The following is a 27,197-nucleotide window of genomic DNA, read 5'->3' as shown; positions in this document are numbered from 1 at the left end:
TCTTGAAAACCATTTTTTTCTTATTTATCAATATTGAAATATTGAAAAATAAAGCATTGGTAGCTTTTACTATGGTGATAATTTTGTATTGTAATATTTTATTGTTACATTATGGCATCATATTAGAAAACATAAAATAAATATAATAAACGTATAAAGCATATAATGATGCATATCTTTTTATTAAAGCTGCTACAAGTTGGACAGTAAAATAGTGTGAACTAGGCAGAAATACCATTTTAAGAAACTTTCCCAGTCAGCATGTGCAATTATTTCTTTTCAGCTTTTCTTCCCATGATGGCTTTTTTAGTGTTTCTTTCAGGGTGTAAAAGGATGATATAGCACTTTGGGGCAAATATGGCCACCAGTAATCCAAAACTAGAAGCTAAAATAGCAAATATCTCCACAGCCACTGCATATTTCCCTGGTGAGCTCACATATGCTGGAACAAATGCAATCCACACAGCACAGAATATAAGCATACTAAAGGTAATGAATTTGGCTTCATTAAAATTATCTGGAAGATTTCTAGCAAGAAAAGCTAACAGGAAGCTTACTGCTGCCAGGAGGCCAATGTACCCAAGCAGAATGGCAAACCCAGCCACTGAACCAATGGCACATTCAAATACTATTTTAGATCTGATATACTGAATGTTTTTATGGGGTGTTGGAGAGGCAGTTGATAGCCACACTGCACATATCACAACCTGGACAGCAGTGAGAACTAGGACGGTGCCTCTTTGTTGAGCTGCTCCAAACCATTTCATTGTACTTGTACCCTCTGGTCGAGATGACTTGAACACAGCTATTACCACCATTGTCTTGACCAGGATGCTCGAGACACAAAGTACAAAACTAATACCAAACATGGCGTGTCTTAGTTGACAAGTCCACAACTGTGGCCTGCCAATGAACAGCAGCACACACAGAAAACACAGTTTGAGTGACAACAGCAGCAGGAAGCTGAGCTCTGAATTGTTGGAGCGTACCACAGGAGTATTACGGTAATGAGCAAAGATGACCATCACAAGGGAACAGAAGCAGGTGCCAAGCAGGGAAGCAGTAGTAAGCGAGACTCCCAGAGGATCCTCATAAGACAGAAACTCTACTTCTTTAGGGACACAGTGATTTTTTTCTGGACTGGACCAGAATTCATTTGGACACACTGTGCATTCAGCAGAATCTGTTAAGACGAATAAGGGAAATAATATTTGTGTAATATTTGCAGAATCATGCACAAAATATATAATTTTAATACAGCTTTTCACCTGATACATTAGATATCTCTCCATCTGCACAGGGCAAGCAATCAAAACAGCAGACAGGAAAGCCCTTCCTCATGGCTCGTCTGGTTCCTGGGGGGCAACTCTCACTGCACACAGACCGTGGGGGCTGAAGGATACATCATCTGTTATTAAGAATTTTTGTATATCACCTAATGACAAACTTTTCATTCATTTCAGCTTTTTCATTTAATCTATTCTTGTCTGTCTTGTCATAACTTTGTATAGTATTAAGACTATATATATGCAAAAGGATAGTTTTAGTTTTTAATTTACTTTTTTTGTCTTAGAGTTCCAGTATAATGCATCGTCATCCAGTGTGAGCACTTTCCCTGTTGTCGCCCCTTCATCTACCACACCAACTGTGCGGACAACAATCGATCCATCAGAACTCGGCTGCCAGTTCATCACATCATAGATGGCCAGTGCATCTCCATTCTTATCAAATGACACACGATCCCCAAAACCTGTGGTGAAGTTCACTTTCTGTAGGTAGTGAACCATCTGCACAGGTTATAAAAGTAAGTATTAGTCATATATTTATGTATTTTTTTCCCCATTAAGTAGACTTTGCAGTGCAGTGAACAATGGACTCTATTGCTGTGAGTCTTACCTGCCATGGCTGTAGGTTGGATATGTCAGCACATCTGTTCCCATTGAATGGTCCTCTCCCCTCCTCACACTGCATCAGGTCATGAAGTGCATGTGCCAGGGCATAAACTGCTTTATACACATTATAAGAGGCCCTCAGCTCTGATACATCATTATATTCATGAACTGTGCTGTTCAAATCCTCTTCCGCTGTACACATTTTTTCCCCATCTCTACTTCCATTCTCAAAACTGCACCCAAACATGTTCTCCCAGAAGATTCTCACCAAATTATTTCTTGGATCGTTGTCAGGTTGTAGACGTAGAAGAAAGTCATTAAGTCCCTGGATCTCTCCTCGACGGATGGCAATGCCCAGTGTGCCCCCAACAAGGGGTACAAAACGTGGAAGGTGGAGCACAGGTGAGGTGGTCCAAGCCTCACTTGCAATCCACTGCCTGCCTGTCACATTTTGCAGTAACAATTCGTCCATCAGGGGTAACAGATCAGTTGAGAATGCCACCACTACTCTGGCTGTAGAGGCTTTAATCACTGCCACTATGCGCTGAATGTCCCTGTGATTATCATAGGGAATTATTTCAGAAAAGGCCACACACCCTCCAAATTTCTGCATTTCATGATGGAAAGACTGAGCAGCATAGATTCCATAATCATCATCACTATAAAGAACCCCAACCCATGTCCATCCAAAATATTTTAAGATCTGAACCATAGCCCGCACCTGGAAGGCATCACTGGGGATTGTTCTGAAGAAAGAGGGGTACTTTTTCCTGTCACTCAAACAGGAGCAGGTGGCATAGTAGCTAATCTAATTAGGAGAGATCGTAAGAAAGCAGAAATATGAAAGTGGGTAAAAGAGAAAGAAAGAATTTGACATTCTATAAAAGATGCACAAAATATATTCATATCAAATCTTACCATTGGAATGCGAAAAAGACCAAGTACACTAGAAACTGCAATGGAGTGAGTGGACCCAGGATCCCCAACAATAGCAATCACTGGTGGTGGGCCAGAGCAATTCAGGTTTGAAAATGTATTTGTTGTGCCACTAATAAGAGTTGTAGCAGCCCGGAATGCCACTACAAGCTTCAAACAGTTGTCATAAAGATGATAACCAAGCGTGATGTTAGGCAACAGGTGTGGATTCTTATTGATCTCATCAACAGCGAAAACCATTGTTTGTGCCTGCTGGAAACTTGACATATAGAATCTAGGAGGACAAAAAAAAAAGTTCAGTGACAATGTACATTATATATATATATATATATATATATATATATATATATATATATATATATATATATATATATATATATATATATATATATATATATATATATATATATTCATTTTAAAAACATATTAATAATCAAATAAAGCCCATTGCATGTAATCAAATAAAAAGGATGCTAAATAATTTTCTGAACATCTGGCAATTGTTACTTTTTATCTTCTTATTATTATTATTCTTCTTATTATTTTTTTCCATATTCTTCAGTCAGCATAACTTTTCATCTTCTACTTTCCACACTCACTCCTCACACTTGGGCTGTTCCGGTTCCATTCTGAAACTAAGTTCTGGAAAGACTTTGAGGTGCTGAACTTCAAACAAGCCTCCAAAGATAAAATCTCCACCCTGGTACATCCCGTTCAGCTTGAAGTGTCCCTGAATTTGACAGGAGTCTGAAATTAAAGCAGAAGAGACAAAAGTACAGGAAAGATAGAGACAGATGTTTAAAGTAATCCTCATTTCTCTTTCTTAATCTCTGTATGACCAGCTCACTCTATTGATTCCCTAATTTATTATAAGGACTGTGCATTTTTTTGTCTTCTACAGAACAGGTGATGTCACATGGACCTCCCATGGAATGAATACATCATTATGGAACATAAAAATAAAAAAATAAAAAAATGTACTGATAATTTCCTGCAGGAGAATTTCCTTTAATGCACAACACAACACAATATAATGTCAAATGTAAAATATATGTAAAGCTATTATAAAATTTTATTAAAACTATTATGCATTCTATTAAAAATCTATATGGGAAATTCCTTTATATTAACATAGTACATTGGGCGTTGTTTTTTACAGACTTCTCTGAAATTTGTACATTCATTATTTATAGCATTATAAGTTGTTTTAAAATATGTGTTTTTCAAATAAGCATCTGCTTTTGCATGTTTTAACAAGCTGAGATCAGCTCAGATAAACTGGGTTAATTGATTCTGGTCTTGAAGATCTAAGACAGTGGTACTGTCTTCTGATGTATGTTACACAGGATATCGTCTAGGTGGCAGTCATGTGCTGTTAAATGTTTTAGTAACATTTTATAATAAATTCCATTAACAAATCATTAACAAACATTATATAATGTTTAAATTATCATTAAAAGTATGAGATCATGTGCTTGTGAATGTTAACTAATGAGCTTATTAAACATTATAAAATTATTAACATATCATTATTTAATGTAGTTGAAATGCTTACAAAATTAATCAGACTTTCAATTCATATCTTTTTTAATCTTCAAACAATTTTGACAGATGGTTTACAATGATTAAAAGCTTCATTAATAAATCATTAACAAACTATATAATGCTTGTTTACAAACATCATTAACATTTCAATGTGTTTTAAAAATCTACAAGATTTTTAGCAGAAATTACGCAACAATTAAAAGTTTATCTGTTAATGTACTTTTGAATTCTTACAAATGATTTAAACATCTTTTCTTCTTGGCTCTCAACGGAGGCGGATGCATTACTTCCCTCCCTGCCTTCCCTGCTTCGCTTGCTCTCTTGTCTCATCTAATACTTCTGAGAGACTCTCTCTGCACTGGTAAACTGAAATTATGGATTTGATTTACTGGTCTCTCAAAGCAATTGACAACATCTTCGTGACGAGAAGCTTGGGTTCAGGGGAACCTGACTGCCCTGCTGGAACATTCGCAGCTGGCTACATGATGGACGCTTGGGAGAGATGGCGGGTCGTGTGTCTGGCGGCTCTTTCCATGGAGGACATTGAAGATATCTACCTAGTCGGAACCATGATAACAGATGTTCTGCTGATTGGACTAGGCTTTGACCTGGGTTATCGAAAAATTTGATAGAAAACGGGAACAGCTCTCCAAAGCCTCACAAGTCTGCCAGTCATGATTGAAGCAGTGGGCAACCTGTCCCCTGTGGAGAAGCAGGGAGATTGGGTGAGGGCAGGGAGTGGACCCTGACAGACCTGAGAAAGCTGGCCATATCTGGGAGAGTCCGTCAGCGTTGGCGTTGGCCGTTCCTGCTCAGTGTTGTATGATGAAGTTGAAGTCCTGGAGCGTGAGGAACCACTGTGTCACCCTGGCGTTCGTCTCCTTGGCCCAGGCCATCCACTGCAGGGGAGTGTGGTTGGTTATGAGGGTGAAGTGATGGCCAAGGAGGTAATACCTGAGCTCCAGGACTGCCCACTTGACAGCCAATGCTTCCTTCTTCACTGTGGTGTACTGTTGCATTGGAAGGTGGCCGTGGACCCATGTAGGCCTAACGGTAGGGCCGCTGCCGGACGATGGTCCCCGGTGGTGTGTGGACGTCGTGCTCCAAGACATGTGTCCACCCAGGCTGGGGGGAGAACACATCCGGAAATTGACTGACCAGGTGTTGCAGCTCCATCTTCTGGGTGGCCAAGAATTGAGTGTCCATATCGACAATAACGGGTAACGGGTGGCATAATCCAAGATGACAAGGATGTGTTCGTGCCCCCGGGCAGACGTCTGGCAATGCCCCCACCAGATCCATCCCAATCCGCTTGAAGGGCACCTCAATGATGGGCAGCGGTATCAGCAGGCTGGGGTCAGGGGTCCGAGGAGTGGTCCGTTGGCAGGTCGGGCCGGCCTGGCAGAACCGCCGGACTTCAGCCTCTAGGCCCGGCAGGTGGAATCGGTCCTGGAGGCGCTGGATCAAATTCTGTGCCCCCTAGGTGGCCGGCCATAGGGTTTGCGTGAGCTATTTCTATCACCGCCCCCGTCTTGCTGAGTGGGATGACTAATAGGGTTTTCTCCTCCCCCCTCCACTGTGTGACACAGTAAAGCTGTGGGTGGCCTCTTCCAGATCAATGGCCTCGACCAGCTCATCCACGTTAGTTGGGTTCCGCATCTCGGCGGCCTGACAAAGCAGGCGTGGAAGGGCCCACAGGCGGCGGTCGACCAAGACGCACTCTGCTACCTGGTGTACGGTGGGACCCCCGGCCAGTAACCAGTGCTGGGCGAGGCGGGAGAGGCTAGCCGCTTGAGCCCAGGCCTGCTGCAGCGGGTCGAAGGTCCACTCATTGAAAAATTGGGCATCGTTGATTGGCGATAGCCCCATCGGCCCAGGATCTCCTTCCTTAACTCCTCAGAGGAAGCGTTTGGTTCCCGGGGAAGCACGAAGTATGCCCGCTTTGCCTCTCCAGTTAACAGCCGGGCCACGATTCGTGCCCACTCCTCCTTGGGCCACGCCTCCCTTCTGGCGATGGTCTCGAACATTTGGAGATACATAGTTACGTCATCGTGCACTGTCATCTTGGGTAGCAACTGTGTTACTGGATACAGGGGTCAGGTAGCGGAGTTCGCGGGGCAGTGGCCAGAGGGAGTGTGGCGAGCTCATGTTCGGTTTCCCCTTGCAAGAAGGCCATGTGCTCCATGATCTGCTGCTGGTGGATGCTCACCTCGGTGAGATGCTTCAGCAGTTCTTCCATCATTGGGGGAGGAGCGCCACCTGGGGAAATGCTGTGGGGAGGGGTCGTAGGTGTCTTCTTCACTGTCCTGCCTGCATCCAGCAGTGGTGGATCTCTGCATAAACAATAGAACAAGGGGGTTAGTCGAGTCTTGAGGAGACATCTCTCACCTCTGTGTTTGTTTGCTGGGTTTCTATAACTAGAGCTTGATGGGGCGCAGGTGTGGCTGCTCAGCCCATGACAAGCAGGTGTGACTGCTCGGTTTACAGGGCGACGCTGACGAGAGCTCGGGACACGTGTCACAAATGGAATTGGAGAAATTGGAAAAAATGTTTGAGTTGGAGACCAGAATGGACAAAGAGAGTGACCGTGAAATTGGAATGCAGCTATTTGACCAAACAATTGGTATCTTATCTTCTTTCGGCTCCCTCTACCAGCACTGGCCTTGGCTAGTTGGAATAACAATTATCTCCCGAAGGAGCACTGTAGTGAGACGCTCTTGCGTTCCTCCCCCCTCTTCCACAGACACATGTTGATAATTGACTCTGCCTAGGACCTGACTAAGGCTGTCTCCATGGCAACTTGCTGTGAAGCTGTCATTATAGGTGGACTGAGGCATCTAGAGTGAATCGCAACTCTCCAGGCCTACAAATACACAAACTCTCAAATACATAAACACACACACACACACACACACACACATATACAGATATGCATTCACCCCACCACCTCCCAGCCTTTGCCTTCGCCGCTTTGTACAGCCAGTCTGACAAGCATGTCTGTGACCAGCACTGTAATGGTTGTTGGACCGGATGACTGATTACCTGCGCTGGATTACCTCGACCCCCCAATTTCCGTTTCCAGTTGCAGATTCATGTGTTTAAGGTGTATTGATTATGTGCTTTTGTGCTGAGGTGTTTTTCCTGTTCTCACACTGTAGTCTGGGTGTTGTTTTTTTCTCCTCTCTTTCCTAATGTTATGCTCTATCTCTTTCCCTTGTACTACTGTATTTCATTGCCTTGTTTCTACATGTGCAATGACAATAAAGTTGAATCTAATCTAATCTAAACTTTAGTTCACATATGTGACCCCGGACCAAGTAGCATAAGTAGCACAGTTATATTTGGCCGGCAGCCATATCACCCTGGAGCCCAAGACCGGTTGCCCACTGAAGCTAAGCAGGGCTGAGCCTGGTCAGTGTAGTGATGGGGACACTATACTGTCAACGAGCAACGTCCTTCGGATGAGACGTTAAACCGAGGTCCTGACTGTCTGTGGTCATTAAAAATCCCAGGATGTCTTTCGAAAAGAGTAGAGGTGTGACCTCGGCATCCTGGCTAAATTCGCCCATTAGCCTCTGACCATCATGGCCTCCTAACAATCCCCATATCCGTTGATTGGCTGCATCACTCTGTCTCCTCTCCACCAGTAAGCTGGTGTGCGGTGGGCGTTCTGGCGCAATATGGCTGCCGTTGCATCATCCAGGTGGATGTTGCACACTGGTTGTGGATGAGGAGATACCCCCTGTCTATGTAAAGCGCTTTGAGTGCCTAGAAAAGCGCTATATAAATGTAAGGAATTATTATTATTATTATTATTGTAGCAATAGCCAAAAATTCATTGTATGTGTCCAAATTATAGATTTTTCTTTTATACCAAAAATTATTAGGATATTAATTTAAGATGTTCCATGAAGATATTTAGTAAATATCTAAAAAATATATATATACTGTATATAATCATTAGTAATATGCATTGCTAAGGGCTTCATTTGGACAACTTTAAATGCTGTTTTTATTGTTTTTTTGTTGTTGTTTTTTTTACACCGTCAGATTCTAACCCTAACCATACATCACTTGAAAGATTATTCATTCAGCTTTCAGGTGATGTATCAATCTTAATAATAAAAAAGACTTATGACTGGTTTTGTGGTCCAGGGTGACGGCAGGTTGGAGCTGAACAGCTGCAGAGCCAGGGTGACACAGTGGATCCGGAGGGCCAAGGTGGGGAAGAAGGCTCAGGCGACTGAGGTGGCGACGGGGCTCCAGAAGCCTGTGGTGGAGCCAGAGCAAATGAGGATGAAGGCAGAGTCAGAGGGAAAGAGGAGCCAGACAGAGTTAGAGGGACAGAGGGACAAGGCAAAGCCAGAGGAGTGGAGTCCCGAGGCGGGGGATGATCGATTACTGACCAAGGCAGAGCCAGAGGGGCGAGGGAGCCTGGTGGAACTGGTGGGATGATGGGCCACAGTGGAGACGAGGGAGCTAGGAACCAAGGTGGAGCCAATGGGTTGAAAGACTGAGGTGGAGTCCAGGACTTGAAAGCAGGAAGCGTAGACAGGTTATCCTCACGCCAAGGCAGAGCTGAAGACTGGAATCCCGAGGCGGATCAGAGAGCCCAGATGGCACTGACTCAGGATGGGCTGAGGGACTGACAGACACCAGCTGAGATGGAGCTGAGGAACTGACTGGTTTAAGAGGAAGCGAGAGCAGGAGGCTGGGAGGGAACACTAGAGAAAAGGAGCTGGGTGGAACCAGTGGAGATGCAGGAGATTCAGGGCTGGATGGAATCAGCGGAGACACAGGAGCCTTACACCGCTCACTCAGGCTGGTGATGTAGAATACGCAGAGCTCGCATTCTGGGAAGTGTGTAAGGCATGCCAGATCTAAAAAAGTCATTGGTACGTTCCAGCGAATTAATTTTTGCAAGCATTTTCCCCCTGTATTTTAAATCACAGATAAATGTCTGAAAAAATAGATTTGTGATAAGCTTTTAACTTAAATGATTAAGTATTATAGGCACAAACTAAAACTAAAAAAAACTAAGGTTTATCATAGAGGAAACAATTACTGATCAAGTGCAACAAGCAACATAATTAACATGTGAGTATTACTAGGCACCTCTCTCCAAGTGTCTACCCAACATGCTGCTTGAATAGCTTTTCAATACTTTATTTTTTGTGTGGTAAATGGAAAATGCATGTCTTTTAAAAAGTAATACATTTTAATTAATAAATGTTTATATATATATAGTTGTCTATATATATATATATATATATATATATATATATATATATATATATATATATATATATATATATATATATATACATAAAAAATTAAATGTAAGTGTGAACTCGTGATTTCATCATTTGTAAATGTTTATAAACACTGCATTAATGAAAATATTGCAATGTTAACAGATTGAATGGTGTTACCTTATAGTCATCAAATTGACCCCTTACCCAACCCATAAACCCACCCACACAACCAAACCTGAGCCTAACCCCTACCCATATCACACCTCAATAACAGCAATAACAGCAATAAAAGTGTAGTGCATTAAGAAAAGTTTTAGTCATAGTACAACATCTGTTAAAATAATTTGTAGATTTTCATGATGTGCCAATGAAATAGAAGTTTAACTATATTTTTAAGCATTTTAATTTGCATGAAATGAAATTATTAAGTAATGTTTAATAAGTTTATTAATAAACATTAACAAAAACATTATTTCATGTTTTATTATTTCACATTATTTCATGTCACAGAAACGTGAATATACAGTATAATAACCAATGATCTGTTAATCATTATATAATGTTTAAGGATTTTTTTTAATGAAAGATATTAAAATTGTTACCAGTTTTTTGTAATGCATCATTTTGTTGTGATTATCACAGGAGCTTTTAGCACTCCCAATTCCTACAAGCTTCTTTCCTTAATGCTAATCAACACAGATCTGATACACAGTGTATATGTGTATTCACATACCAATCAGTGCCTTTCGCTAACAGTGCCCAGTAAAATAAATATATAATTCTACTAGCCACTGTTATCGAAGGCATACTGTATATAAAATGTTTTTTACTAGGCATTTTTTGCAAAGGCACTGATTTATATTTGAATAAAAATACACGTGTTTCCACTATACTTATTTTGCCATTCTTAAGCAAAAGTCATTTTCTTTTAATATATTTATTTTAAATGACATAATCATGCATGAAAAATATACCATCTGTACACAGAGTGTCTACCTTGTAAGCAGTAGTTAAATAATAACATGCATGATATTTGTGAGTAACATTATTGTAGCAGAAATGAGTCAAATCAGACAAATCAAAGAGTCTATCAGAGCTGTGTGCATTGAAACATGAGCTGAATTCCTCAGGAAGTCATAAATCAGTTCTAGTGCCACAAGAACCAAGCAAGATAACCAACCAACCAACTTGTTCACACAACAGCTTTCAACATTAACACCAATAGAACAATTATTGACAATTTTAATTCGAAGAAGAGATTGTCAAATTTATTGTTTGTGATTGGAATGCAACGCTGGACATCACATGTAAACCCAGGAGATCAAGTTAAATACTTGCATTGACTTCCCCCCCCCCCCCCAGCCAGTGAAACCAGACTGAAATTCCTAAGGGGGAAGGGCTTTAAACCTTTGTCTTCACAGAAAAGTCCCTTTGCCAGAGAATGGCAAAGAAACTGCTTTTTATACATTATATATGGACCAGAATGAACTCAAAAAAGACTTATGAATGAATCATTCCATTGCTTAACTCCATATTCATTTACGTGTAACCCACACATTTGACTATCATGTATAATCACTTATTGTGTATGTCTTTTGATAACTATAGGATACCTAGTCATGTCTAGTATTGAAATAATCGCATTTTCTTGCTTGATATTGTCCTGACAATCATTTATTTGTAAAATATATCATAATCATGTTATAGGAATCATGTCCAAAATTAGACCCTGTGAGGCAAGAACCACATGCTTGGTAAGATAAACAAATGATTTATGATACCCACCCCAAGAACATATCTGATTGGTCAAGGCAACATTCGAGGGGTGGCCAACAAGGAAGTTTTAAATACTTTGGACCCCATGAAATTTTGCTTTTAGTCTGCTTTTAGTTCTAGTCTTGCTGCTGCTATTAGCCATGTCGGCTTTTAGTTCCAGCCTTGCTCGTGCTATCAGTCATGCCTGCTCTTAGCTTTTAGCTTGTAGCTTTGCTACCTAGCTTTAGCTTGTAGCATCTAGCCATGCGGTAGTCATCATTGTTCTTTGAGCGCGGTTCCAGCGTGCCTGCCTGCTGCTACTATGAGAAGGAACACAACCTAGTCTCGTCAAACTTTATTTCTTTTCTTTTCCGTTTGAGAGTTTCGTGTTCTGAGTTAAGTTTTGTAACGTCCATTCAACTTCAACCAGCGAACACGACTCTGCACTTTCAGCCAACGCCCAACAACCACGGACTTCCCAAGACGTCACTTCAGAGACTGAACTTCCAGCCAATCAACGACCTCGGGATAGCCCTTTCACCGAGGCTCCTTCTTCACAGGAGATGCAAGTAACTTTACCTCCAGACTGTGACCTTTACTGGTGTATCTAATATAATTTTAACCTCATTGAGGAACTCAATGCGAGCGCTAATTACGTGATTGATGGTTGTTCATGTTTATGCAATTTAACGTATTGCTGTTAACTTGGGATTCCATATTTCCATTCTCTTAAACTCATCTTTCCCTAACTTTTGACCTTCCTGCAACTTGTGTGAATGTGTGTGTGCGTGCGTTTATGTTAGATTAGTTTATATGTCTTAGATTTATCTAATAAAGCCTTATTCATATTGAAAAGAGAAGTATCTTGTGTTTTGTGCTTACAAGTTAATGTCTTAAACTGCCGATCTTGTTACTGTGCTAATTGATAGTGTTTTCACTATAGTTTGGATATTAGTATCCAGCGCAGATTTGATGTTAAACGGCTCGTTCACTGAACCGCAGGCGCGTCTCCGTGAACAGCCGTGAAACAGTGATTCTGTTCAAATTCCCTTTAAAATCTTAAATGATTCCCTTTGAGCTAAATTGACCTGTTTCCCTTACATTTATAATGGTGGAGAATGCGGGCAGTTTAACCTAAATTGTGAGCATAAACCAAGTTATTTAATCTTTGATTTTGCTAAAGGAATGACGGATGAAAAGCTTCCGAGACCTGAGTATGTGTGTGTGTTTGCGTGACGTAAGCAGCGCGCGCCCTCCCGCTTGAATGAAAGGAGCTAGAGGAGACTTTAACTCGAGTCCGTCTCCCCTTTGTTAACAGCAGTAAGTGAACTTAAAAGTAAACATCTGAGATCGTACAATAAGGTAGAAATTGAGCGTGTTCCTCATTTGTGTAATGCCTTGTTTTATAGCTGATTTGATTTCACTGCGTGTTCCAGTGTCTCAAACGCTATCTCAGTCACTGTTTGCTGAACGGAGCTAAACTGTTAGTGTTTCAAAAGGGATATAAATCGGTGAATAAAGAATAGTTTTGAGCGGGTTCCTCAATCTATTTATCAAAGTCCCCGTATTCATATTTCATATAGTTTGATTGCCAGTGCGTGTTCCACTGCCGAATCAAATTTGATATTCGACTCCCCTAAGTTAACGTTAAACATTAGAGAACAATGTTTGCCCATGTGTATCCGTTCACAAAGTGAATGCAATCTCGCGTAACACTGCGTGTGTCCGAGAGTAATTTGAATGGGAGTGTTTTAAAAGCTTGATCAAGTAAATTTTAACTGTGTACCAACAGCGAAGGAAAACCTTTATGTTTGTGTCCAGAAAAACTGGCACGGAGAATCAAATTGCTGAGATTGATATAATAACTACAGCAGGAAGCTGCTATTTGAAGTAAGATAAATTTAACTCTATACAAACTGAGAGTTTAAGTGCCACATCGCAAAACAACTGAAAGGCGGTCTTGTTATTTGTACAGTGTTGAAATGAGCCGACATTTCATGTAACATGCTTAACTGTATTTGCAACAATGCAACAATTCATGTGCTAATCCACTAGAATGTGTTTTGGTTGCCATAGTGACGACCGTGACCAGGAAGCCTAACGTACTTCCGGAGCAACTCTGAACTGTGCACGCGCAGCGCACAAACTCCGCGGTGTCGCTAAGCTAACGAAACATTGCATTTACATTGAAGTCTATACTAAAGCCACTAGCCTCAAAGGTTAGCCGTTAGCATTACCATCCAGTGGTAGAATAATGTGTGTTTGGGCAACGCTGACGTGATTTAACCATTTTAAACATCTTAACTAACACTTGTTAGTCCCTCTCTTTTTATCGCTCTCTTTTCTCACTAGACCACTTATTTTCATTTTACTAGAAAGGGAAATACTGACTCACAATTATTAATTGTCAAATTGAAATTTAATTGAAACATTAAATTTATTTTGAATCATTTAAAATTTCCCTCTCAGGTCATTTCATATGATCTTTTATTTCTAGTATTCTCTTTTGGGTCTAATTATTTTAGGAATGAATAAGCCTTGAACTTTGGAAGTTAAGTAAACTTATTCTTCCTAATTTATTTATTACCCATCTGAATATATGCTATTCAGACCTTTACTTATTTGAATGCGTTTTACCCCTCTTCCTGTTTTGGTTATACACTTAACCACTATTGTTTTACGTATTGATTTCCTCTTTTTAATTTCATGTTTGCATATTTTGCCCATTTATTAATTTTTAATTTTCCTATTTCTTTTCTTTACTTTTGTGTATCCTAGCCTGGGAACGACAAACCTGAGCCCTAAAAGGAGACATTGTTATCCCTCACTACGAGTTCAAATAAATTAGAAAGACAACCCTCTTTCACTTAAAGTTTATTTTGTTTGATTAGTTGTGCAGCAACTAACACAACGCTCTCCTTGTAGTTGAGATAACCGCTACTGAGACTTACCATCTCCGTCCTCTCTCTCCTTTACTTTCCTCTTCTCTTTTTACATTTGTAGGACATGTAAGAACCATCAATCAATTCTAAGTGAAGTAAATACACAATCGTGCCAAAGACGACGAATCATCCTTATGAATTTGATTGTAATCATACTCTCATTTGTTCTTCATAACCTCCCTACATTTGGAAACGCAATCCAAGTTTTAGCATCTCATCCAACGTTGAGATCAATTTAATAGAGATACGTGTTGAGCAACTGTCGCCTTCGCTGACTCCCTGGTGAGCGGTCCAACTGAAAGGTGTACGGTGTCAATCCTGTCAGACTAAGAAAAGAGATATCAGAATTATTATTGTATTCTTTTGTCCAAAGCAAGAAATATAATAATATTGTTTACGTTTTGATAACATTTAATTGGAAAAAATAATTTTCCTCATTTGAAAAACATAAATTTTGCTTGTCATTTGAATTTGTTTTTCACCTCTGTCTCTTTTTTCCTTTTCCTCATTAGAGTGACAAAGTCTTCGCATCTCTAGTCTACTTAGACACCCTGAGACCAACACAGTCATCACCACATTTCACTAGTGGTTCACAATCACTGATACAACACTTAGTTGTCCCACCACACATAGGCTTTTACTCCACACAGATCTGTGTCAGTCTCTCTTCTCCCTAGCGTGCCAACATGCCGCAGACTGCAGACCCCATTTCCCATGGGGAAGATGTGAACATTTGGCTGAGAGGCATAACAGACAGCCTCACTCCATTTGAACTGTTATTATTTTTAATAATAATCCTAATCCTGAGAAGATTTCTGACACAAGATTCAAGCCAGAACAACAACCACGAGGAGCTAGTCAAGATCACGAGCTCACTAAGCTATGCCTTCACCACCCAGCTGAAACTGAGCGACAAGCACATCACCCACCTTCAAGAGGAGCTGACACGTGCTCAACATCGCATAGACAAGCTGGAAGTGAAAGTTCAAAATCAACTCAAAGCACCCAGCGAGAGGGAGCAGGATACAACAGAACAAGTTATGAAGCTCCAAGCAGCCCTGGCAGCAGCTCAGCTCGACCAGCAACATGCAACGGCTGCTCAGAAAGACCTGGTAAACAGACTCCAGTATGCCGAACAGCTACTGGAGAAAGCCAAGATAGACATCAGAAACAAGAATTCTGAAATCAGTGCTTTGAAAGACCACCTTGAAAGGTACAGAACTGAAATGGACAATCTGACCCAACAACTAGATGATACCAACGATGAGCTCTACATGGTCAGAAAAGAACTCCAAAATGCTTACAAGCACAAACTAGAGCCAAGAAAAGAGAAACATCTCTTAGCCTCATCACTGCTGAGCAGAGCAGAGTCCCACGTCCAAGAACTGGCATGTGACGAAAGGAGCGAAGGGCCACAACCCAAAACCTCACCTGCCTTCGCCACACAACCCTTTCCTGCCAACGAAAGAAAACCTCCCGTCCAAGACCTTGAAGCTGCACACGGGATGACAATCAAAGACCTCAACAAGCTGTCTGAAAACATCAGCAGGTTCAACCCGGACTCCACAGAGAGCCCCGACATCCAAGCTTACCTGCGAGATATCGAATTTCACCTGGAAGTGAGACCTCATGTGACTGACAGAGACTGGTTATACCTCCTTAGAGCCACGTCCAGTTCCGAGGTACGAAACTTTCTAGATCGACAGCCCAGTCAAACCAAGTCAAACTACCAGCGACTTCGTGAGGTCCTGATTAAAGAGTTTACAGACCCAGAGTCTGAACATGGACTGTTAACTGCCTTGGAAACCAAACAAGGTCGTCAAGAGACTCCACAAGCTTATTACAACCGACTCCGACAAGCCTACTTTGGTGCACACAACAGCCCTGACCTTGAAGAGGATGTGAACTTCAAAAGCCTCTTCCTAAGAAATCTGCACCCTGGAGTCAGTCACCATCTAGGTGTCATGGCCTGTCCAAACTCCATGACCATCCAACAGCTGCGTGACCTAACACAGAAGGCCTATAACAAGCAGAAGTTGGCCTCAAAGAAAGGTAACAAAACATCCACACTCTTGAACTCTGTCAACAAAGACTCAAGCCTTGCACTGGACGACACCCAGTGGCATCACAACACCAGAGTCTTCCATCAAGAGCACAGAGAACGTGACGCCCATATCCACGACCGCTTTCAGCCCAACTGCTGGAAAAATCCATGGGACCAGCCACGCTTCTCAAGAAACCAAAAGGATAACATCTGGAAACCTAACCAGATATCCAAAGGTAATCACCTGACTCATCCAAGAGCAACTCGTGTGGGTAAGCGACAACAAAACCCACCTCAGCACCACTCAGACATGCACAGTGCTGAGTATGCACAAGAACATAACCGCTTACCATTAGAAGACACGGAACAAGTCATGGAACAACTAAGAGAGTTCCTTCAAGACAATTTACATGCATATGACCACCAAGTTGAGTCATGCTCGCTGTGACCAGCGACAGAACGGAAGGCCGGTGATCACCTGGTGCACCGCATCAGAGATGACAAGCACCTGTTCAACAACAACCCAGAATGAACAAGTCTTTCACGGCCAACTGTTGATGAAAAATCTGAGGCACTAAAGGACATCACCTCAGTCACTAACAAACTGTCAAATGAACTCCAACTCCAAGTTCCAAATTCCCTGTCTGTGCAACAGCAACCACCAGAGCACAGAAGGTCAGAAAGTCTGCTACAGCCAGAAGGCATCACAAGAAGAATGCAACATAGGAGACAAGTTTTGCAACTCAGCTTCACACAGCCATGCCAAACTGCCTCCGACTGTCTGCCAAAGAACCTCCTGCCTTGCTGGACTGACCCCTCATTAGACGATGGACACGCCCTCATCCAAGCCAAGGATGCAGAGAGCCAGTCTTCAGTGACATGCTAGAAAAAGGGGGAGACAACACAGATTTGAACAGATCTGACCACACATGCACTACACCAGTAACACACAACATTACCTACACCCAGAGGTAAACACATCCACTGATAACACAGTCAACAAACATATTCTTCCCACAGGTAGAATATCCAACTTTTAGCGTAACAAAGTTACACATACCCACCATGAAGAAACGTGCAGCCATCCTCACAATAGGTAGAACACCTGACACTAAGTTAAGGTTCACGACACACTAGCTGCACCTGACATCCTAGCTCAATAGTAGTTGTAACACATGCTAGGAAAACACACGGCAGCCTTGTTTTGTTTTGTTCTTCTTTTACCTATCCTTCTCCTTCCCCTCTTTCCTGAGTAGGTGAAACGCCTAGACACCCTGCGAGGGTCGAAGGTCTGATATTAGGATTGACTCGCAACACCTAATATCCGCCAGCCACTCTAAACTGAATGGAAGCCAGAGAGCTCCATGCATGATAGGTCAATCCATTGAATTGAAAACGAAATTACTAGAAAACTAATGGTAAACATGTAAAGTAAGACAACCTAGAAGAACCAAACAAAGTTAACCACAAATTTGATTGATGAATCAAAATAAAAACAATTTCCAAGACGATCTAAACTATCCTCAATGTGCTAAACTACATTGACTAATTGAACTTAACCACGTGTACCTAAATAACCTGATGCCTGCACCAGTACAGTAACTGTCATGGAGGTGTTGTCTTGCTGTTTGCTGTGTTTGTCTGCTTCTTCTGCCTTTGTTTCTCCAGCGATCAACGATGTCTTCACCTAAACACCTCGCCGATCGAAAGGGGGATATATGTAGCAGAAATGAGTCAAATCAGACAAATCAAAGAGTCTATCAGAGCTGTGTGCATTGAAACATGAGCTGAATTCCTCAGGAAGTCATAAATCAGTTCTAGTGCCACAAGAACCAAGCAAGATAACCAACCAACCAACTTGTTCACACAACAGCTTTCAACATTAACACCAATAGAACAATTATTGACAATTTTAATTCGAAGAAGAGATTGTCAAATTTATTGTTTGTGATTGGAATGCAACGCTGGACATCACATGTAAACCCAGGAGATCAAGTTAAATACTTGCATTGACTTCCCCCCCCCCAGCCAGTGAAACCAGACTGAAATTCCTAAGGGGGAAGGGCTTTAAACCTTTGTCTTCACAGAAAAGTCCCTTTGCCAGAGAATGGCAAAGAAACTGCTTTTTATACATTATATATGGACCAGAATGAACTCAAAAAAGACTTATGAATGAATCATTCCATTGCTTAACTCCATATTCATTTACGTGTAACCCACACATTTGACTATCATGTATAATCACTTATTTTGTATGTCTTTTGATAACTATAGGATACCTAGTCATGTCTAGTATTGAAATAATCGCATTTTCTTGCTTGATATTGTCCTGACAATCATTTATTTGTAAAATATATCATAATCATGTTATAGGAATCATGTCCAAAATTAGACCCTGTGAGGCAAGAACCACATGCTTGGTAAGATAAACAAATGATTTATGATACCCACCCCAAGAACATATCTGATTGGTCAAGGCAACATTCGAGGGGTGGCCAACAAGGAAGTTTTAAATACTTTGGACCCCATGAAATTTAGCTTTTAGTCTGCTTTTAGTTCTAGTCTAGCTGCTGCTATTAGCCATGTCGGCTTTTAGTTCCAGCCTTGCTCGTGCTATCAGTCATGCCTGCTCTTAGCTTTTAGCTTGTAGCTTTGCTACCTAGCTTTAGCTTGTAGCATCTAGCCATGCGGTAGTCATCATTGTTCTTTGAGCGCGGTTCCAGCGTGCCTGCCTGCTGCTACTATGAGAAGGAACACAACCTAGTCTCGTCAAACTTTATTTCTTTTCTTTTCCGTTTGAGAGTTTCGTGTTCTGAGTTAAGTTTTGTAACGTCCATTCAACTTCAACCAGCGAACACTCTGCACTTTCAGCCAACGCCCAACAACCACGGGCTTCCCAAGACGTCACTTCAGAGACTGAACTTCCAGCCAATCAACGACCTCGGGATAGCCCTTTCACCGAGGCTCCTTCTTCACAGGAGATGCAAGTAACTTTACCTCCAGACTGTGACCTTTACTGGTGTATCTAATATAATTTTAACCTCATTGAGGAACTCAATGCGAGCGCTAATTACGTGATTGATGGTTGTTCATGTTTATGCAATTTAACGTATTGCTGTTAACTTGGGATTCCATATTTCCATTCTCTTAAACTCATCTTTCCCTAACTTTTGACCTTCCTGCAACTTGTGTGAATGTGTGTGTGCGTTTATGTTAGATTAGTTTATATGTCTTAGATTTATCTAATAAAGCCTTATTCATATTGAAAAGAGAAGTATCTTGTGTTTTGTGCTTACAAGTTAATGTCTTAAACTGCCGATCTTGTTACTGTGCTAATTGATAGTGTTTTCACTATAGTTTGGATATTAGTATCCAGCGCAGATTTGATGTTAAACGGCTCGTTCACTGAATCGCAGGCGCGTCTCCGTGAACAGCCGTGAAACAGTGATTCTGTTCAAATTCCCTTTAAAATCTTAAATGATTCCCTTTGAGCTAAATTGACCTGTTTCCCTTACATTATTTTATGTCAGATTGACCGAGATAATCGAAGCAAAATCAACTAAAAAAAAAAAAAAACTGCCAAGAGAACCTAATGAACCTGTGGGAGATATACATTTGATATCAGTTTATTTAAAGGTAAATAAACAACACAGACACATATAATTTGAAGTAATTTGATGTTTAATTTTATTTACAGGAACTTACACTAGTCTGTTTAGCATGTATAACTATTTCTTTTGGGTTGATCTTCCCATGATGGCTTTTTTAGTGTTTCTTTCTGGGTGTAATATAATTACGTAGCACTTTGGGGCAAATATGGCCACCAATAATCCAAAACTGGAAGCCAGTATGGCAAAAATCTCCACAGCCACTGCATATTTCCCTGGTGAGCTCACATATGCTGGAACAAATGTCATCCACACAGCACAGAAAATCAGCATGCTGAAAGTGATGAACTTTGCTTCATTAAAATTATCTGGAAGTTTCCTGGCCATGAAGGCTAACAGGAAACTTGCTACTGCCAACAGTCCAATGTATCCTAACAGCACAGAAAAACCAGCCACTGAGCCTATTGTACATTCATATACTATTTTAGAGCGTATATACTGATTGTTTTTATGGGGTGTCGGGGATGCAGTAGATAACCAGACAGTGCATATTGCTACTTGTGTAGAAGTAAGGGCTAAAACGGTTCCTCTTTGCTGTGTTGAACCAAACCACTTGATTGGGGCAGATTTGCCTTCTGGCCGAGATGACTTGAACACGGCTATTACCACCATAGTCTTCACCAGGATGCTGGAGATGCACAGGACAAAGCTTATGCCAAACACAGCATGTCTTAACTGACATGTCCACAACTGGGGCCGGCCAATGAACAGCAGCACACACAGGAAACACAGTTTGAGTGACAACAGCAGCAGGAAGCTAAGCTCTGAGTTGTTAGCACGTACTACAGGAGTGTTACGGTGATGAGCAAATATGACCATCACAAAAGCACAGAAACTACTGCCTAAGAGGGAAGCAGTGGTTAGAGAAATCCCAAGCGGATCTTCATAGGATAGAAATTCAACTTCTTTAGGAACACAGTGGTAATTTTTTGGACTTGGCCAATACTCATCTGGACACATGAAGCATTCAGGTGAATCTGTAAGAGACAGAAAGAAAGAGAGATATAGGACAGAATCACAGTATAATTATATTGAGAATGATCCAATATTTATGATCAAGTACATATTTCATTTGCAAACATTAATTTTCTCACTTGTTGTATTAGAAATCTCTCCATCGCCACATGGCAGGCAGTCAAAACAGCAGACAGGAAAGCCTTTCCTCCTAGCTAGTCTGGTGCCTGGGGGGCAGCTCTCACTGCACACAGACTGTGGGGGCTGAAGGAGGATATTATTATTATTATTATTATTATTATTATTATTATTATTATTATTATTATTATTATTTCTAGGTATATGCATTTACATACACCTTAAATGCATATGTATGATTACTGCTATTTTTTATCATATTATTTATATATATATATATATATATATATATATATATATATATATATATATATATATATATATATATATATACTTAAAAGGGTACAAAGACTTTATTTATTTATTGCTGTTGTTTTTAATTAAACATTCAGACTAAACGTCCTAACCAAGAAGTAAGTAACATGCTATTTGCTATAACATGTTATTTGCCTTTTTTGTCTCAAAATTCCAGTATAATGCATCCTCATCCAGTGTGAGCACTTTCCCTGTTGCTGCCCCTTCATCTACCACACCAACCGTGCGGACAACAATCGATCCATCAGACCTTGGGTGCCAGTTCATCACATCATAGATGGCCAGAGCATCTCCATTCTCATCAAATGACACACTATCCCCAAAACCTGTGGTGAAGTTCACTTTTTTTAGGTAGTGAACCAGCTGTACATTTTGTAGACAGAACGTGTTAAATTAAATATGTGGCAGAACTTTGTATATTGTGTGCACTATACTGTACATGAGCTTTACCTGCCAGGGTTTCAGGTTGGTTATGCTGGCACATTTGTTCCCACTGAATGGTCCTCTCCCCTCCTCACACTGCATCAGGTCATGAAGCGCATGTGCCAGGGCATAAACTGCCTTATACACATTATATGAGGCCCTCAGCTCTGATACATCAGTGAATGCTGTTTCTGTGCTGCTCAGATCCTCTTGCCCTGAACATTTTGTTCCACCTTGTTCTTGTTGTTCATCTACAGCCTCAAACTTGCACCCAAACATTTTCTCCCAGAATATTTTTATTGTGCTATTTTTTGGATTATTGTCAGGGTGGAGATGTATCAGAAAGTCATGAAGTCCCTGAATCTGTCCACGACGGATAGCAATGCCCAGTGTCCCTCCCAGTAGAGGCAAATATTGTGGAGTTTGTAGGACAGGTGTTGTTGTCCAAGCCTCACTTGCAATCCACTGCCTGCCTGTCACATTTTGTGACAACAACTCATCCATCAGGGATGACAAATCAGTTGAGAATGCTACAACTACCTTGGCTGTAGATGTCTGTATAACCCCTACTATTCTATTAATGTCTCTGTGGTTATTATCATAAGGCAAAATCTCAGAGAATGCCACACAACCCCCAAACAGCTGCATTTCATGCTGGAAGGACTGAGCAGCATAGATGCCGTAGTCATCATCACTGTAGAGGAGACCAACCCAGGTCCATCCAAAATGTCTCAAGATCTGAATCATAGCCCTCACCTGGAAGGCATCACTGGGGATTGTTCTGAAGAAAGAGGGGTACTTTCTCCTGTTACTCAAACAGGAGCAAGTGGCATAGTAACTAACCTAATGCAAATCACAAGAACAAAACAAACAAGCAAAGTTTCTCAGGCAATTTCACACTGTGAATGAAATTCACAAGTAATAAAGCAAGAGAATAAAATTGTTTTAAAACATGTACACACACTTGTTTAAATTATTGACACACTGATATTTGGAAACAAATATTGTATATTTTATGGCAGGAACAAATATTATGTCTTACCATAGGAACTCGAAACAGACCCAGGACACTGGAAATTGCTATTGATTGACTTGAACCTGGGTCCCCCACAATCCCAATCACTGGAGGAGGGCCAGTGCACTTGAGGTCTGAGAAGAACTCATCTGTCCCACTAGCTAGGGATATGGCAGCCCGGAACGCCACTCCAAGTCTTAAGCAGTTGTCATAGATTTGGTAACCAAGCGTGATGTTAGGCAGCAGGTCGTTATTTTTGTTAATCTCATTTATGGCAAAAACCATAGTCAGTGCCTGCTGAAAACTTGCCATATAGAATCTGGAAATAACAACACAAATTTTAGTACTAAAATGTAATTTATCTAGCTCACTGTATTTTTAAAATCAGAGATTGTAATATAATTATTATATAATGTATACTACAACCACATTTCTATTTTATCCTTGTGCTTTTCTGCCCACTATTTGAGTTTTATATATTAGTTGAGTTACAAAATATAGAAGTCACAGGAAACAACTAATTTAGAAACATTGCGTATAATTCACAATCAGCAATATGTTATTGTTCTTTTTTTATTTTTTTTATTTAAATCTCATTTTACATTTCTTTCATACTCTTTGTTAAGCACAGCAGTACTCAATTCAATCCAAACTCACTCCTCACACTGTGGCAGTTCTGGCTCAGTTCTGAAGGTAAGTTCTGGGAAGACTTTGAGGTGCTGAACCTCAAACAGGCCTCCAATAATGAAGTCTCCAACCTGGTACATCCCGTTCAACTTGAAGCGTCCTTGAAGCTGACAAGAGTCTGAGATAAAAGTAGCAGAGATATAGTTAAATGACAGATACAGGCAGATATTTAGAGTGAACCACATCTCTGTTCTTTTTCCTTTTTCTTTATGGCAAACTCAGCTAAACTCACTGTATTACCCAGTGTGTGGAATTCTTTTAATGTAGGGGAGGTGTCACTTGAGAAATAAGGACATCCTTCTGGGTAACTGTTTGGTATCATTTTCAAACCATGAGTACAGTGTGAGAAGGTTTTTTTCATTCATTCATCCATTCATTCAAACACTTTTTTTTTTTTTACCAGTTATTAATTAAATTATTTTGATCAGTTACTTAGCAATGTCAGCCTGTATTTAATATATCATATTAAATACAATTAATAAATACAATAAATTTCCCTCATTAAAAATTTAACTGAAGTGAACACACACATATTAGCATTGGTGGTTTGCAGGGACTCTCCATATGTGTAATGCATAATGGGTTTTATACTGTACAAACTGTACTTTCTATCACCCTGCACCTAAACCTACCCCTCACAGAAAATTTTGTGCATTTTAAGATATAAATAAATAAATAAATAAATAACACAATTTAGTATGTTTCTTTTTCTTTGTTTTTTCTTTTTCTTTTTTAAATCTTTTGAATGATTGGGACATAGGCAGTGTCCTCATAGACTACCTTCGCACTGTGATACCTCTGTCATACCCATATCATTATACAAATTTGTGTCCCCATAAACCACCCAAACCCATGCACACACACACTCAAATCACCTAAACATAGATTGTGCATTAGAAGCTAATTGGGCAAACAATTATGGAAAGTGTGCATCCTCACAGTTCTACACACACACACACACAAATGCACACACAAACACATGGACACACACACGTTTGTTTTTGTGAAAAGTGTCATACTCTGTGTCATACACTGTCACCTGTGTCATACTCATGTCATTATACAAAGTTGTGTCCTGATATGTCATAAACACACATGCACACACACACACACACACACACGTTTGTTTTTGTGATAAGTGGGTTCATCCAATAGGCGTAATGTTTTTTATACTGTACAAACTGTATATTCTATGGCCCTACACCAACCCTACACCTAACCGTAACCCTCACAGGAAACTTTGTGCATTTTTACTTTCTCAAAAAAACTAATTCTGTATGAGTAATAAGCGTTTTGAAAAATGGGGACATGGGTTATGTCCTCATAAGTCACCCTCTCCGTGTAATACCTGTGTCATACCCATGTCATTATACAGAGTTGGGTCCTGATATGTCACAAAAACATGCCCACACAAACACACACACACATATTCATTAATATTCATTCATACATTCATTCACATTCCGTTAAGCTCCATCCTGATTTTAGATTAATTTGAATGCAACTTCTCATCCCATAATCACTTATTCTGTGCCACCTGTTCTTAGTAAGGCATAATTTAATAAGGTTAACATGACATCATAATATTGCCTGTAGGTGGAGTACGCTGACTACAATATATGAAGGTGGCGATAGATCAGCCTATTGTTGATACATTTTATTTATTTGCTTAAATTCAAGGTTTAATAATAAAAGTTAAACTCAGTCAACAGCATTTGTGGCATAATGTAGATAAAAAATAAAACAAAACTGTAATGTCAATTTTATTCTTAAAAAAAAAAATGTTAAGGTAAGTGACTTACAATAAATATTTGTAAATGTTAAAATATTATTTCACACAACACATAAACAATATGCATGTTAGGATGATTTAAATTAATATTTTCTGTGTGAAACATTTGTAAATTGATTTTTAGATAAAAATGCTTCTTTCAACTGAAACTTTGTGAGGGTATGTGAGGGATTTGTTAGACCTGACAGAGATTTATATGAAAACCAGCCAAGCTTATTTGATCGAAAACAGCTGCTAATTGTTTTAACCTGCATCAGAGCAATTTATTAATGTTTCAAAAAGCAGTACATTTGTTCATCATTAAAATCTTTTTTCTTTTCTTTTTTTTTTTTTTTTTTTTAGTTTGTTCTTCCCATGATGGCTTTTTTAGTGTTTCTTTCTGGGTGTACAATAATGATGTAGCACTTTGGAGCAAATATGGCAACCAGTAATCCAAAGCTGGAAGCCAGTATTGCAAATATCTCCACAGCCACTGCATATTTCCCTGGTGAGCTCACAAATGCTGGAACAAATGCAATCCACACAGCACAGAAGATCAACATACTAAAAGTGATGAACTTTGCTTCATTAAAATTATCTGGCAGATTTCTCGCAAGGAAGGCTAACAGGAAACTTACTGCTGCCAAAAGGCCAATATAGCCGAGTAGCATGGAAAAACCAGCCACTGAGCCTATAGTACATTCAAATACTATTTTGGAACTGGTATACTGGTTATTTTTATGGGGTACTGGAGATGCATTTGATAACCAGACTGAACATATTACAACCTGGAGAGCTGTTAGGACCAGAACCGTGCACCTTTGCTGAGCTGCTCCAAACCATTTCATTGCTCCTTTGCCCTCTGGCCGAGATGACTTGAACACGGCTATAACCACCATAGTCTTCACCAGGATGCTGGAGATGCACAGGACAAAACTTATACCAAATACAGCATGTCTTAACTGGCATGTCCACAACTGAGGCCGGCCAATGAACAGTAGAACACACAGAAAACATAGTTTGAGTGACAACAGCAGCAGAAAGCTGAGCTCTGAATTGTTAGCTCGCACAACTGGAGTATGGCGGTGATGTGCAAATATGACAACTACTGCAGAACAGATGAAGGTGCCAAGCAAGGAAGCAGTGCTTAAGGAAATGCCCAGAGGTTCCTCATAGGATAGAAACTCCACTTCTTTCGGGACACACTCATCCTTTTTTGGGTTGGACCAGAACTCATCTGGACACACTGTGCACTCAATGGAATCTATGTATATGGACATCAAAGAGAGAGAAAAATAAAAACAGAGGCATAATGTTGAACTGTTATTAAATAATAATTACTGTTTTAACTGTTGTAATTTCTGGTCATGACTCTCCTCACCTGAAATATTAGAAATCTCTCCATCTGCACATGGCAGGCAGTCAAAACAGCAGACAGGAAGGCCCTTCCTTCTGGCTCGCCTTGTGCCTGGGGGGCAGCTCTCACTGCACACAGACCGTTGAGGCTGAAGGACACATCACAGACACACACAGAATGCAAACACGTACACACACAAACACACACACACACACACACACAAATAGTGTACAGTGTGTTTGTATAATTTCTATACAAGAATGTATAGAATGTGATAAAAGTATACTTCATTCAGCAATAACTACACACATAATATGATATCATAGGAGGGCTCTGTTTCAATATTTTAAAAGACTGAAAAAGACTTGCTTTATTTGTCTCTAAGTTCCAGTATATTTCATCCTCCTCCAATGTGAGCACCTTCCCTCTTGCTGCACCTTCGTCTACCACACCAACCGTTCGAGCAATTATTGACCCATCAGAGTTTCGCTGCCAATTCA

The 27,197-nt window shown here is 40.3% G+C and overlaps 4 protein-coding genes across 4 annotated transcripts in view; 1 reads left to right on the top strand and 3 right to left on the bottom strand.

The window, feature by feature from the left end:
• Positions 1–27,197, top strand: part of LOC127977344 (extracellular calcium-sensing receptor) — a 133,075-nt gene that overhangs the window by 96,662 nt on the left and 9,216 nt on the right. The window lies entirely within an intron of this gene.
• LOC127977356 (extracellular calcium-sensing receptor-like) lies at positions 270–3,642 on the bottom strand. Its single transcript, XM_052582230.1, has 6 exons — positions 3,428–3,642; positions 2,811–3,102; positions 1,897–2,700; positions 1,560–1,787; positions 1,269–1,392; positions 270–1,183 (listed from the first exon to the last, which is right to left on the bottom strand). Exons 1-6 carry the CDS (start codon positions 3,640–3,642, stop codon positions 270–272), a joined length of 2,577 nt encoding a protein of 858 aa, XP_052438190.1.
• On the bottom strand, positions 20,098–23,754 carry LOC127977348 (extracellular calcium-sensing receptor-like). Its single transcript, XM_052582223.1, has 6 exons — positions 23,540–23,754; positions 22,910–23,201; positions 21,895–22,710; positions 21,580–21,807; positions 21,132–21,255; positions 20,098–21,014 (listed from the first exon to the last, which is right to left on the bottom strand). The coding sequence occupies exons 1-6, from the start codon at positions 23,752–23,754 to the stop codon at positions 20,098–20,100; spliced, it is 2,592 nt and encodes an 863-aa protein (XP_052438183.1).
• Positions 25,700–27,197, bottom strand: part of LOC127977385 (extracellular calcium-sensing receptor) — a 3,345-nt gene continuing 1,847 nt past the window's right edge. Inside the window, exons 4-6 of the mRNA XM_052582264.1 lie at positions 27,118–27,197; positions 26,722–26,845; positions 25,700–26,604 (exon numbers count right to left, since the gene is read on the bottom strand). The exon at positions 27,118–27,197 is cut by the window's right edge and continues 97 nt beyond it. Of these exons, the coding sequence (XP_052438224.1) occupies positions 25,700–26,604; positions 26,722–26,845; positions 27,118–27,197 (1,109 nt within the window). The remainder of the gene's footprint in view (positions 26,605–26,721; positions 26,846–27,117) is intronic.

This window comes from Carassius gibelio, chromosome B18 (genome assembly GCF_023724105.1).
Source record: "Carassius gibelio isolate Cgi1373 ecotype wild population from Czech Republic chromosome B18, carGib1.2-hapl.c, whole genome shotgun sequence".
Lineage (NCBI taxonomy): Eukaryota > Metazoa > Chordata > Actinopteri > Cypriniformes > Cyprinidae > Carassius > Carassius gibelio.
Note: the sequence above shows the minus strand (reverse complement) of the source record. Positions and strands in the feature narration are given on the sequence as shown.